The sequence below is a fragment of the Grampus griseus genome, assembly GCF_964374135.1.
Source record: "Grampus griseus genome assembly, chromosome: 7".
NCBI lineage: Eukaryota > Metazoa > Chordata > Mammalia > Artiodactyla > Delphinidae > Grampus > Grampus griseus.
The window spans coordinates 712,372-725,888 of NC_139001.1; the positions used below are offsets into that span (position 1 = coordinate 712,372).

Genomic DNA, 13,517 nt, shown 5'->3' on the forward strand with positions numbered 1-13,517 from the left:
TCAGGCAACGTGTCTGGGGCCCTCAAGGTTTCCACTGTCTTTCCTACCGAGCGAAGAGAGGTGAAGTGGGCTCCCTACGTCGCCACGGGCAGGTGTTTGTCAGACGACAGCTTTTTTCAGGAAAGAGCTCTCATGGAGACACAGGTTTTGCGAGGAACCACGTGCTGGTTTCAGATGAAACCGTTTGTTTTGCTAGCACATCTCTCCACTTTAGAACCACGTCTCCCAGTTGCTTTGGCAGGGGTAGATGGTTTTGGTGAGGCTGTTAAGAGGGTCAGCCGTTTTAATAATATTTTCACCTGTGACTTGGAGTGAGGAGGTTGCGCCTGGCCCGAAGGTTCAAGGAGCATTTGGACAGAGGCTCTGTTAAGACGATGCCAACGTGAATTTTCCCCCTTCTAGGATGCATGGGCCTCCCTGGCTCCCAAAGACCCTGAGCACAGCTCTGCCCCCAGCCCCATACTTCCGGAAGTCAGTCCTGCCCCTCTGTCCAAGTCCTGGCCCGGAGGAACGTGCACTGGGTGGCACCTACAGAGAGAACGGCTGCCCCTCCCACCTCTGGCGATGGAAGGGCTGTGGTGGGAGGGTAGCTAGTGATGGTGGCAGCCGCGCTGGGGTCGAGTGGAGAGAGGCAGTGTTGATGGGGGAGGTGACAGGGCTGATGGGGGAGCTGGCAGTGCAGGCAGTGGTGCTGATGGGCGGTGGAGGGGGGAGGTGGAGGTGGTGCTGGAAGTGACAGAGGGCGGGGCAATGGTGTTGGAGGTACAGGGTGCCAGCACTTTTCTAGCTGGGATTCAGAGGACAGCGCACGGTGCCCCCCAGTAAATGCTCGATGCAGCAATGAGGCGTGACATTGCATTTCCTCAGTGGCCCCGGGTCCCCCCGGGGGGGTTCTGCTGTCCTTAAGCCTGAACTGTCCCCGCTCTCCTGAGCTCCCTCTGGGAGTCCTGTTTGAAGGTCTGGGCCTGAGTGGCCAGCCCCCAGGCTCAGGAGGAGAGGGAGAGGGAAAGGGCGGCTCAGAGACGACCAGCTTGCTGAGTCTCGCACAGCACCTCTGAAAGTCTGGGCGCGTCCCAGCCTCCAGCAAGTGGGCCTCAGGTGTCAACTGGGGGCGGGGCCCGTGTGGCCCTGGGAGGGGCTGAGACCTCGGCAGGCCAAGTGAGGAATTGAAGGGGCCAGGAGCCCCACTCGGGAAACTGAGGACCCAGGAAGCAGCCGCCTGCTGTTACACTGCTGTCTGTGAAGGAACCGGGACGGGGCGGGACGGGGCAGGCCTCCCCTCACCCCGCTGCGCTGGGCCCAGCAGGGGCACACGGCTCAGTGCCCGCAGCCCAAGCCCCAGGCGGTCCGACAGGGGCAGGGGCCAGGGCCGGGCGCGCCCCGCTCCACTCGCCAAGGTGGCCGGGCCGCAGCTCGGGCCCCCAACCCCGCCCGCCGCTCCCGCGGGCCGCTGTCCGGCCTTGGCCGCCGGAGGGAGGAAGCGCTGTCCTCATTCCACCTCTGGCCGCCACGGTGCCAAGTTGCTGGCGGCGGCGGCGGGACTCGGGGCGGCGGGCAGCGGCCGGGGCGCAGCACCCCCCTGGCGCCCCCCGCGGGCTCGGGTTACTCACGTAGAGGCCGGAGTGCTCGGCGCCGAAGAACGGAAAGGGCACGGAGAGCGGCCGCAGCCCGGAGCCGCCGTCGTCCTGCTTGGGGGTGACGGCGTCGCCGCGCTCCGCGCCGAATGGGTAGAAGTCGGCTAGGGCCACAGCGCCGCGCACGCCGCGCGCCCCGAGCCCCAGGGCCGCGGCCAAGAGCAGCGCCCAGGTGGCGCCGCGCGGCATCGCCGGGGGTCGGCGGGCGGGGACGGAGCGAGGGACACAGCGGGACGGAACGGGGACAGAGAAGGACGGAGCGGGGGACACAGCGAAGACACAGCGGGGACGGACAGGCGACGAGGAGGGGCCGCAGGGGGGCTTGCGGTCACCGCGGGGCAGGAGCGAGGCCGCGGTCGGGAGTGGCCCGCAGGGCCGGCCGGCCGGGCGTGCGGGGAGCGCGGCCGCGCCGTTGGTGGACTTCGCAGTCCCGCTGCCGCTCGGCCGGGCCGTGCTGCGGTCGTCTCTCGCGGAGGAAGGCGCCGGGCGGGACCGCGTTCGGAGCCGGACCCGCCCCTACGGCCGCGATTTAAATATCCAACCGGGCGGTCACTCGGGCCTGGGCGGGGCCGGGCCGGGCCATGCAAATTAGGCGGCTCTTAAAGCGCCAAGCGGGGCGGGCGTCTCAGCCCACGGCCCCGAGCCCCCCGGAGGTAGCTGGCCGCAAGGAGAGGGCTCTGCGGGCGTGCCCTGCGGCCGGGGCCATCCTCCTCCTCCTCCGTGGGTCCCCAGCCGCCCGTGTGGGGCCGGCCCAGAGGAGGTGCCTTGTCCGCAAGGCAGCTCCAGGACAGACCCTCAGGCCTGCGTGAGTTGTTGGGCCTGGGGGCAGGCCTCCTGGGTGTCCTTTCAGGCCCCTGTCCCCCAGGGGACCAGGTCACCCTCCTGCCAGCGTGTCGTCGGCCGGGGGCCACCCTTCTGGAAGTGGCCAGAGGCCAGCCTCACGCTGCCCACCCAGCCCTGAGGCTTGCCATCTGGTCGTATGTGAGGAGGACTCTGGCCCGGGCTGCTTCAGGGCATTAAGCAGTTTCTGCCCTGCATGGCCACATCAGGAGAAATGCGGGGGGAGATGATTTGGCGGCCTAAGGAAACCTCACAGCAAGAGAAGTCTGGGGCCAACTCCCGGTAAATCAGCCTTCCATCGGGGAGGCTGGTCCACGCCGGCCTGGGGGCAAGTGGACAGATGCCCCGTGGGTGGGAGCAGGCCCTCGAGTGCCCACAACTCAGATTCTGCGTCTCCAGCCTGTGGCCATCGCAGCTCTTCTCGTGCCACAGGAACTTGCTCTGAGTCAGACTCTGTTTGTCCTCCACAGGGGGCCGGCATCTGGCCACCTCTGGTCCCTAGGCCCAGAACAGGGCCCGACCCCCGGGGGCGCTCCACCCTCTCTGCTCTCGGGTGCTGGTGGGGGCTGATTCGTGAGGACAAGCCAAGCCTGGCACCCCGCTGGCTCAGATGCTGAGTGGGGAGGTGGGGGGAAGACCTGAGCCAGGCTGCAGCACAGTGGTCAAATCATGGCCAAGGTCGGAGGAGGGGTGTGGCAGCCTCACCCTCCTTGGACAGGGAGGGTCCGTGAACCTCACTCGCAAAATCCCCGTGGGGTCAGGACACGGCCTCCAACAGTGCAGCCCGGAGGGCAGAGCTGCCAGCAGGCCGGTCACCTTGGTGGGAGCCCAGGAGGACGTGCTTTTCCATCTGTGGGTTTTCTGTGGGAAACTGGCAGCCCTCTGCCGTCTGTGCGGTGGGTTTGGGGCCCAGGGGAAGGCCCTCTCCTGTTTGTTTCCTCAGGGGGGAGGGCAGGTGGCCCCTCCCTGACAGGGAGAAGGGGCAGAACTTCCCAGCTTGCACCAAACCACGGCGGGGGGGGGGCAGGGGGGAAGGTGGGAACAGTGGGTTGTCCAGGCTGACCTCTGACCCCCCCCAGACTGGCCCACCTCCTGCAGGGGGTGGGAGGGGGCACACGCCCCGTCCTCCCCCCAGTTGCACTTTCCTCCTCTGAGTAGACCGCCTAGGCGGAGGAGGTCCCTCCGGGGCACTGCTGACCTTCTCCTGAGCACATGCCTCCGGGGACCCTAGTAAAGGCTCTCTTCTGGGTCCTCCTGGGGGCCTGTAGGGGCAGGGCTGCCCCAGGGGCCATGCCCGGGGCACACGGTGGCGCTCGGCAGGCAGACCCCCCGCGAGGCTGTGCATTTGCAGGCACAGGCCTGCTGACCCTCCGCGGCCCTCACCCTGGGCCATTTGCAGTCCCATTTGGGAGACTGGGGGTTAACAGGAGGCACCGCCATGCTGGGTGTTACATTCACACACACACACACACACACACACAGCTCCACAGGCGAAAAAGAGAAAAAAAAATTTTTTTCCAGGTGCTAAAAATATTATCAGGAAATACTTTTCAGCAATGTGCTGTTTCAGGTTCCCCTCCAGACTCAAGGGTGCCTTTGTCTTGGCCACAGAAAGTCCACATTTATCAAAACCAAAATCGTTTTATCAAGCAGGCTCGTGTTCCGCGGCCAGGAAACCCGAGACTCCCCAACAGGCCTGTGACATTTTAATTTAGGGCCTGAGTGTGTACGCAGTTTAGATGGGGAGCCCCGGAGCCGACCTCGGGAAGCCCCAGGACCCCGTGCCGGCCAAGGTGGGAAGCGTCTCCCCCACCGAACCTGGCCTGGCCGGCTGGTCCCTGCAGGGCTGGGACGGGGGCTCCAGCAGGGCTGCTGGTGGTGGAGGCTGCCTGACTGCACCCCCCTCCCACTCTCTCCTTCCCACCCGCCCTGAGCACCTGGGGCTTCCACGTAGGTGAGACCTCAGGGAGACCCCTACCTGGTCCGGGAATGAGGTCAGGAGGTCACAGGGCCTGGAGGGGCAGGCGAGATCTGGCTCTTGCGGAGGCCCACCCGGCGTGGTCACTACACTGTGAGGATGGATGGGGCCTTGGTGCAGCTGCGGCAGAGATGGGGGCCCTGGTTCAGGGTACACAGCTGTGCACACGTGGGTGCGGGCGGCCATAAGGCTCTCACACGGAAGCCACACGCTTGCCATTGGAAATGTTTAAGAAAACAGCAGTTTATCTCCATCAGAAAAATCCTTTCTCCTAAGTATACAACTTTATGTTGAACAAGTAAAAACAGCGTCTCCTACACTGATTGAACTTTCATTGAAATATAAGAAATCTTACGTCTCCCGGGAGCAGTCTGGGCAAGGAGGGTCCAGAAATCACCAGCAAGGACATTGATCAAATAGCACGTGGCCCTCATTTCAATGTTGAGAAAGCTTTCCGACCCCTTTTGCATCTGGGGTGTATTCCTCTCTCATCTGTGCACGTTTACTAGGCACCTCCTCTGTGCTGGGAGATTCAGTCCCAAAGGCGTGACGCTGAGACGCCAGTGGCCACCAAAGGGAGGCAAGTGTTGACACTTTCCAAGTGTCAATCTCCAGATGCCGGGTCCTTCCTCCCCACCCGCCAACCCTCAGGCCCTTCCTCCACAAGGGAGCTGCCCACTGGGTCGTGGGGTTGCCGGGTCGAGGAGGAAGGGAAGGGACTTGCCTACTAAATGCCAGGCCTTGAGCATCAGAGCTGTGTGTGTCTCACGGCCCTACCCTTCCTGTCTGTACCAGGCTCTCCAATGGTGGGGGCAGCCGCTGGGTTGCTATGCGTTCCAATGGGCCGCTGCAAGCTGGTGAATACCTGGGTGCGAACACCACCACTAACGCCTCCTTCGCCCAGAGCAGCGTTGTTAATGGGTCACCATGCTCTTCCCCTCTGAGTCTGGGCTGAACTTCAGAATCCTTCTCAACACAGCCACCAATAATCAGGCAGAGCTGACAGGCAGAATGAAACCTATTTTTTGTGCAGTTCGCAACATATGGCAACTCCGTTACTAGGTTCAGTCAGAAAGGAAGGCCTGACAGGACAGCCTGTTTTAAGTGCGGGATCGTGATTGGAATGGGTGGGCTCCAGGAGCTTTGGCCCTTCTCACCCCCATGAGTCCTGGAGGGAGGAGGTGCTTCGGGGTGGCGGCTAGCACCTGCGGACGCAGGAATTTCCTGGGCTGGCTGGTGCCCCGCAGATGTTGTAAACACGTCACTTACAAAACAAAAGAGGCCATTTGGAGAGGAAACAAATCACTCTGACCAGTGTTCATGGGGGGAAAAGAGAGAAAATGCGAACAGGTGAACCAGGCATCGGCCTAAGATGGCTGCCCCGGTCTCCGTGGCAACCAGGGCTGGATTCCCGCAGGAATTTTCCCAGAGTTATAGGCTGGGAAAGTGGGTGGTTCTCTAACAACTTTAACGTTTACATCCTGATGCCTCTCACGGGCAGTGAGTCACGGGGCGGGGAGCACGGGGGGGTGGGGGTGGGGGTGGGGACTGGACTCTGAGTCACTTGCAGCCACCTGCCACCGTGACGGCCCTGCAGTTCCTGGATACGGAGGTCTTGCCGCCTCTGTGCGCAGGGATGTGGTAGCTGGGCCCTGCGGGACATTATGTTTTTGGCTTCAGTTGGTGGAAATGTTTTCCACGTGTTTCCCCATGTTTACAGAGCTGAGGGCACGGAATGCAGCCCGTGGCTGCGGAAGCTGGCCTGCTGGGGCCTGGCCGCCGGGATCTGGCCGGGTCAGCACATCCACAGCGGTGCCAGGGCCGATGCCGGCCGCGGGAGGCTCCGTGCTGCCGGGGAGGGGCGCGTCGGAGAGCAGCGGCTCCGGAGCTCGGGCCACGCCAGCCGGAGGCGGGGGTCCCAAGGGCTGGGGGAGCTCTGTGGTCAGGGGATCAGAGGGTGCCCACTGACTCCCGGCACGGGTGGTGGCTTCCCTGGCCCGGTGCCCCTCGAGCTCGGCCCCCCGGCTGAGCAGCACGAGGCGTTGCTTCCCCAGCAGCGGTTCTGCTGCCGGGCCGGTCAGGGCAGTGGCAGCCGGGCCACCCAGGGGTCGGGAGCCGGACTCACTCCTTGGCCTGGAAGGCCTGGCCGAGGCGGGCTCGTCGCCGCTGCTGCACTTCCTGGTCCCGCGGCTCCTTCAGGCTGGCCACCTGGGGACAGGGCAGGAGCTCGGGCGGGCGGGCGGGCCCCGTGGCTGAGCTCCGTGACCGGAAGGGCTGGGAGGCCGCGGTCCACGGCTCCCAAGGGGGCGGTGTGCGTGGAGAGAAACCCCGGCAGACAGACAGACTCACCAGAGGCCAGATGGGGCGTGCAGGGTCCCACCTCTGATCAGGGTCACCCCCCCGTGGGCTCTTAGGGACCCGGGTGACCACCACTCACAGTGGGTGAACCTCCTTCCACTCAGCCATGAACACACTCAGAGTAATGAGGAAATAATGCTCCTGGGCTTATAAATCGAGCAAACGTGGCTTGGAGGGTCAGGGACACCACCTCAGGGAGTCAGCGGGCTGCCACTCTATGTCTCTGCGTCTCAGTTCCCTCCTCTGTTCCCCCATCGAGCAGCTCCCCCGAGGCAGAGAGCTCGGAGCCCGCGCAGCAGCCCCGGCTGGCATGTCTGTGTATGTGTGCGTGCACGTGTGTGTCTGTGCACATGCGTGCGTGTGGGGGGTGTGTGGTCAGCACAGGCACACACTCAAGGCTCTGTCCTGCTTTGTTACTGCCCCGCCCCCCCGTTCGCTGCTGCCCCCGTCCCTGACTCCGCAGGACGGTGCAGCGGCCACCGCCACTAGGACTGCCACGCGCCAGGCACCATCTGGACGTTTCATACGCAGCAACCACCGGCTGAGGGACTGTCCCCGCCCCTCTTTATGGGGGGCGATGGCGGCACGGAGAGGGTGGTGACCCGCCCCAGAATCCCCCTCCGCCCCTCAGTGAGGTGTGGGAGTGACGGAGGGTAGTGTGGGGTCCCGTGGGGATGGCCTGGAGCCCACCGGGCAGTAGCGCTGCCGGAGGACCTCGGGCTGGGGCCAGGCGGGCGCAGGGACCCTCCCCTCCCTCTGCACCCCCGCCGGGCGCTGGGTCCCCGCCCACCTGCTTCTCCAGCACCTTCACCCGCTGCTGGTGGGTCCTCTCTCGGGACGCCAGGGCCTGTGCAGCCTGTACATGGGCTCCGTGCAGCCGCTCGGCCTCCACCATCAGGTCTCGCTGGTGCTGGGTGGCCAGCTCCTGGAGCCGCTGGGCATAGGGGAGACCCCAGGCACCTCACTGTGGCCTGCCCACCCAGGGCTGCGCAGAGTCCCGGGACAGGCGCATCCAGCCCTCCCCTGGGGACCCCCAGTTGGCCCGGCTGCCCTTTGCTGGAGCCCAGGGCCTGGCCAGGACCGGAAGGTGAGCGGAGGGTTTCGTAAACACATTCGGCCCCCGGGCCTTGTCTGCTCCGGAGCCCCACCCACAGGCCGGCAAGGTGAGCCTTACATCTGTTTTAATGGCATCCTAGTTTCCACTTGGCTGGACCTGGGGTCCCAGAGGCATCGCAGGCTGATTCTCGCCCCCACCTCCCTTGCCGATTCCTTGTCTGGCGATAGAGGGTCTGTCCAGTGGTGAAAGGGGAGATACCCCAGAACACACAGGAGCAGCCCCTGGACCTGCCTGTGGGCCTGCCTGGCCCTGTGTTTCCCACACTCCTCCCCCTTCTGGTCCATGCACTGGCTCACGGTCCCCTGATGGTCCCCCCACTCCCACGGGGCCCATGGAGCCCTGAGACCTGAGGTGTCGCCCTGGTGGACCCCTTTGTTGTCTGGGGCTGCGTCTCCGCACCTGTTCTGTGTAGGAGTGGTCCAGCCCGCCCTTCCCATCTGGGCGTGTGCATATGTGTGTCCAAGCACGAGACAGAAGCACTGGGACCCACACCCACCCGGACACCCCCAGCCCCAGGCCCCGGCCCACTCCCAAGACTGGGGTGCATGGAACCCAGCTGGTTTTGCCTCAGGGCCCTGTCCGCTTCCTGGTGCAGGCAGGTATGGTCCAGCGGCTCCTTCTCGGCCCCCGCCCTCACGTTGTCCCTTTCCCTCCTCAGCTCTGTCTACAAGAGCAGAACCTGCCACAGTCTCTGGCGGGGGTGTGAGCTCAGGCCAGCCTTTTCCCTGGAGAGCACGTGGGGTGCCCCCGGGAGGGGCTCTGGATCCCATGAGAGCTGGCTGGGTTGGGGGAGGGAGCTCCCTGGCCAGGATGCCCAGTGGCCTGGGCCGTCCAGCATGTGGGGCTGCTATGAGAGTGAGGGGGGACCACCAGTCACGTTGCTGTCCTGCTTTGGACCAGCTGCATCTCCTGGTACCTCCAGGCCCTTGCAGTGCCGCTCCCAGCCTCAGGGAGCCTCTGTGCGCTGCATCCTGGCACCCCTGCACCTCAGCGCCTGCAGCCGGCTCATAGGCCCCAACCTCTCCCTGACCAGGTCCCAGCCAGCCTGTGTCCTCTGTGTCCCTGTCCCCACAGCCCGTCTTCCTTGGAACGGCCCGCTGCTTGAGTACAGCCCCCCTCCTGGCCCCCAGCCTCACCACGCAGGCACAGGACAGGGGGGAAGAACTGGGGATGAATGTTGGGTGACCAATGAAACAAACACTTTTGGTGGGAAGGTTTGGGGGCTCCTTTTTGCCCCCTTGTGGATGGTCCCTTTGGAGGAAGGAACTGACACGCAGGGCAGGCCTGGCCCATCAGCCACTGGGGCAGGATGGGAATCTGGGCCCCAGACCAGACCTGTCCACTTCCCCGGCTCTGGGCCGGGTGGGACAGTGGTCAGCCCCAGCTGCTGGAGGCCCAGGCCTGTCCTCTCGCCCTCAGGCTGGACAGGGCCTGGTCTCTCGGGGGGCCCTGGGACATGGCGGATCGGTCTCGAGTGCAGCGTGACGGGGGCAGCGTCCAGCGTGTTACAGAAGGAGGGGACCCTTTCTTCTTCAGGACTGAGGAAAACGAAGGGTGCCCCTCCACTGAGAAAGGAAGTCCTGTTTCTTTAAAAATCCAGTTACACTCCGGGACGTGCATGTTAAAAAGAGAAGAGAAAAGTGAAATGCAAAGTAAATAAACGGCTGCATCCGGGTTTCCCTCCTGAGACGCCAATAAAGGGTTTATGGGTTTTCGGGCCCCTCACAGCTGACCTCCCGGAACTCGTTAGCTGTTCCTCCCCTCCCCCATCTGGGCTCCAGGGACCCGCGGTTGGCTCTGCTGCCCGGGGCAGTGCCATCTCGGCCTCCCAGCCCCCAGGCCCCCTACCCCGAGCGGCCACGGGAGCCCTTGGCTTCCCCAGCTTGGCACTGGGCCTGCCCTTCAGGAGAAGCTGCAGGGTCCTGGTGACCATGCCCGGCTGGACAACCCTTCTCTGTGAGAAGGCAGGTGGCCTTGTGTGGACAAGCTGGCCGCTGGCTCTCAGTGACCTGATCTGCTGGCCTCTGCGCCTCCGTCCTGACCCCAGTTCTGTCCCCAGGGTCCCTGCCTTCCATGGCCACCCCACTGACCCGGCCACTTCCCTCTGGAAAACCGTCCTGTCCCCGAGCCCACCTGAGCTGGACAGTGTGCACATGGTGGCCAGGGCCTGCCCGGGACACGTGTCCCCATGTGCTTGGGGACACGTGACCCGGGTGGCGGCTCTCCTGGAGGCTCCAGGCCTGGCAGCTCCTCACCGGGCGGGGCCTTGCTGTCCTCCCTCGGGGTGCGTTGGTCAGTCCTCTCTGGAGCCTGCCCTCCGCGCTGGGGTGCCGCCGTCACCCCCTGTGGGGACCCCACTGTTCCTAGTTCTGCACCTTGCTCCTGACACAGTGAAACACTCTCCTTCCTGCCCCTGCCGTGGCCGGTGGCCTCTGCCTCTTCTCCGACCCTGAGCCTGTCCTTTTCACTCCTCGCTGGTGTCCACACGCCCCGCCCCCTGACATCTTTGCCCTCCAAGTCTGAGAGCCCTGGGCACTGTCACCTCACCACTCGTCCCAGCGGCCACGACTGTGTGCTGGCGAGGCCAAGCCTGGCCCCTGTGGTGCCCGGGCCCTCCTGCCCTGGGCTGCACGGCCCAGACAAACCCCGCCCCCGCACGGAGCCATTCTGCGCAGGACCTGGCAGGCAGGTGGCACAGTGACAAGCTCAGGGATCCACTGGGCCTGAGGTGGTCCCTGCAAAGTCCATGGGCTGAGCCATGAAACACGGACCCTCCACCGCCCTCTGAGAAGCCCTGGCCGGACACTGCTGCCTGGACCTACCGTGAGGGACGAACCTTCCCTTCTCGGCCCAGTTCCCTTTACACAGCTGAGCCCAGGCTGGCAGGGTCCACCCACACCTCCACCCAGGGCCAGTGTTGCGGTGCAAGGGACAGCAGCTGTACCCGGTCATCCGTGCCACGTCGGGAGGGCCGTGTCCCTGTGCCTGCACATGAGCCCAGCTCCCGGCTCCAGGGGACAGGCAGCGAGACCTCTGCCCAGGTGTGCTCACACAGCCTCCGGCCACCACCTGCCAGGCCGCCCGGGCAGCAGGACCCAACCATGCCCTCGCCCCAGAGAGGCCTTGGGAAGGCTGCCCTGCTCTGGGGTCCAGGACTGAGCCCCCAGCTCTCCCCACTGCCAGGACTCCTGCTTCCCCCCCCCCGCTCAGGTGGGGACACGGAGCCTGAAGGGACGGGTGCCTCGGGTGCCTGGTCACCAGCCCAGCGCAGGCTTTCCACCTACTGCCCGGTGGTCTGTCTTCCCTCTGGACTCCCTGTCCTGCCCACCCCTGGGGGTGTTGAGAGGGCATCAGAATCCCAGGCCCAAAGTCCAGCCTTGCACTCCGCCGGGGTCAGCTGGATGGGTCGTGCCTGTTCCTATGGGGCAGAGGCAGGACATCGAGGTCAAGGGAGCTGCCTCTCAGGCCACGTGACCTGGGAGGTCCCTGCACACAGCAGGCCTGCCGGGTGGGTCCACAGAGCCATAGCTGGGGTTGGGGCCTGGGTGACATTCTGCCTGGTTCCAAGAACGTCATTTCCTTTCACTAGCCTCAGTTTCCCCATCAGTTAACCTGGGCCCCAGGAAGATGCTCTGGTGACCCCAACCCCTGATTTCAACCCAAATACCTCCACTTTGGCCCGTTTCATACGTGAAGATGGTCCATTCACGCCTGGGGACAGTTCAGCTGTCAGAATCACTGGCCAGCAGGCCCCTGGGCCTCCCTGCCTTTCACATCCTTTCTGCCCGTCTCTGGGCCGGCCCGTGCCCTGTCCTGTCCTGCATTCATTCAGCCTCTTTGGTTGGTTCCCTGTCTTGCACCCCAGCCCATGTTGGGTCTGCAAGGGTGACGAGACGGCTTCCGGCGCTCTTCCTGGTCTCTGTTGTGCGGGCCTACACCTACCCTCCCATTGCCCCCATCTGCAGGGCACCCCCTGAGCCTGGGCTATCTCCACCGCGGACAGGGGAATCTGGGCTCCAGAGGCGGGCAGTGTGCCAATGCCACACAGCTCCAAGCAGGACTGGCGCTCAAACACTGGGAACAACGCCGCGTGTGTGTGTGTGTTTGTGCGCGGGTGTGTGCGTGTGTGTGTGCGCGCGTGTGTGTGTTTGCCATGACCTGTGGTCCTCCCCCGAGGACAGCAGAGGTAGAGTTGGGGTAACATCACCGGAGGGCTGTGGAGGTCCACAGGGTGACCTGCCAACGCCAGGCTGACCCTGAGCTTGGAGGCGGGTGGACAGGCCCAGGGCGGGCATACTCCCCACTGGCAGGTTGGGACACAGAAGCCGGTGCCTCCCCGACCCCCCAGCCCCTGCCTGGACGCCCGCGAGGCCCTCCCCCTACCCCGCCTCCCCACCCCCAACTCTCCAGGGACCACCCTTCCACCCCACCCCCCTCTTCCGGGGACCATCCACCGGATCCGGGTACCTGGGCCCGGTGCACCGCGAGCTCCCCCTGCAGGCGGGCCGCCCGGGGCGCAGCGCGGCCGCTCCTCCCGCAGGACACGCCTCTCCGCGCGCTGCGCCCGCCGCCGCCGCCGCCGCCAGAGCACGTGGGCCGGGCAGGGGCCGGGCAGAGGCCGCGCGTAGGCAGGTCACTCTGGCCTGAGGCTGAGCCCCCGGCTCGGCTGATTATTTTTCCCGGAGCTGTGTGTCCACAGTCCACCTTCTGTCGTAGGGGCGCCCGCAGTGGAGCAGGAAACCAGGGAGAGGCCTTGGGGCTCTGACTCCCTGCGTGCCCCTCCCGCCTCGGTTTCCCCTCTGTCAGCTGGGGATTGGACGCGTCTGGGTGACTCCAGGCCTGACACCTGCCTCCAGCGTCTCCCTGGACTTCCCTTCACACGGAGGGAGCGATTCCTAAAGGGAAGGCAGGGCCCTGCCCCCCGGGGCCCCTCACCTGCTGCAGGGCCTCCCGCGCCTGCGCTCCAGGGGGGCGACCTTCTCCTCTAGCAGCGCCCGCTCTGGGCCAGGCCCTGCCTGTGCCTTCTGCCCTCGTCCAGGGCCTGGTGCCGCGTGTCCAGTGCTTCTGGGGGAGGGAGGCACAGGCCGTCTGGAAGCACGGCCCGGGGTGTGCTGCAGGTGAGGCTGTGGCACCTGGTGTCTGCCCAGATCACGTGCAGTGGCTGGGAAGCAAAGACGCAAGGACAGGTTGAGTGCCGTGTGCACGGATCGGGCAGTTTCCGATGTAACCACGGGCGGGGTGGGAGGGGTCCTAGAAGCAGGCCTTGTTGGCCCGGCGGCGTGGGCAAAGGCGGGTTCTCCGCTGTGGTCAGAGTGGCTCAGAAGACACATCCGTTTTCCCTGCCCTGCTTCCAGCCCTTGGAAGAAAGACCGCGACAGTCCCCCCAAGTCCTCCGAAGCTCCCGGGGCGGGTGGGGCTCAGCCCCCACGCCCTCCACCTGCAGCCTTCTTCCCCTGTGCCCACCTCGTACCCCCGTGACTCAGGCCTCCCCACCCCTGCTGCCCGAGCCCAGAGTGCTGCTGGCCGCCCCCCTCCCCCGCTGCGCCGCCCCCTCCCTGTCACCCCTCCTCTCTGAGCCTTCACGAGGACG

The 13,517-nt window shown here is 65.2% G+C and overlaps 2 protein-coding genes across 2 annotated transcripts in view; both read right to left on the minus strand.

Annotated features, from left to right (window-relative positions):
* The window catches only part of SNED1 (sushi, nidogen and EGF like domains 1), a gene marked incomplete at its 5' end in the record, with an annotated part of 90,923 nt that extends 89,100 nt beyond the window's left edge, over positions 1-1,823 (minus strand). Inside the window, one exon of the mRNA XM_082658233.1 lies at positions 1,611-1,823. Coding sequence (XP_082514359.1) covers positions 1,611-1,823 — 213 coding nt within the window. The remainder of the gene's footprint in view (positions 1-1,610) is intronic.
* A 4,305-nt stretch (positions 1,824-6,128) lies between these two features.
* Positions 6,129-13,517, minus strand: part of CROCC2 (ciliary rootlet coiled-coil, rootletin family member 2) — a gene marked incomplete at both ends in the record, with an annotated part of 68,882 nt that continues 61,493 nt past the window's right edge. Inside the window, 7 exon segments of the mRNA XM_082658246.1 lie at positions 6,129-6,477; positions 6,578-6,660; positions 7,601-7,744; positions 8,424-8,591; positions 12,395-12,593; positions 12,863-12,917; positions 12,920-13,088. Coding sequence (XP_082514372.1) covers positions 6,129-6,477; positions 6,578-6,660; positions 7,601-7,744; positions 8,424-8,591; positions 12,395-12,593; positions 12,863-12,917; positions 12,920-13,088 — 1,167 coding nt within the window.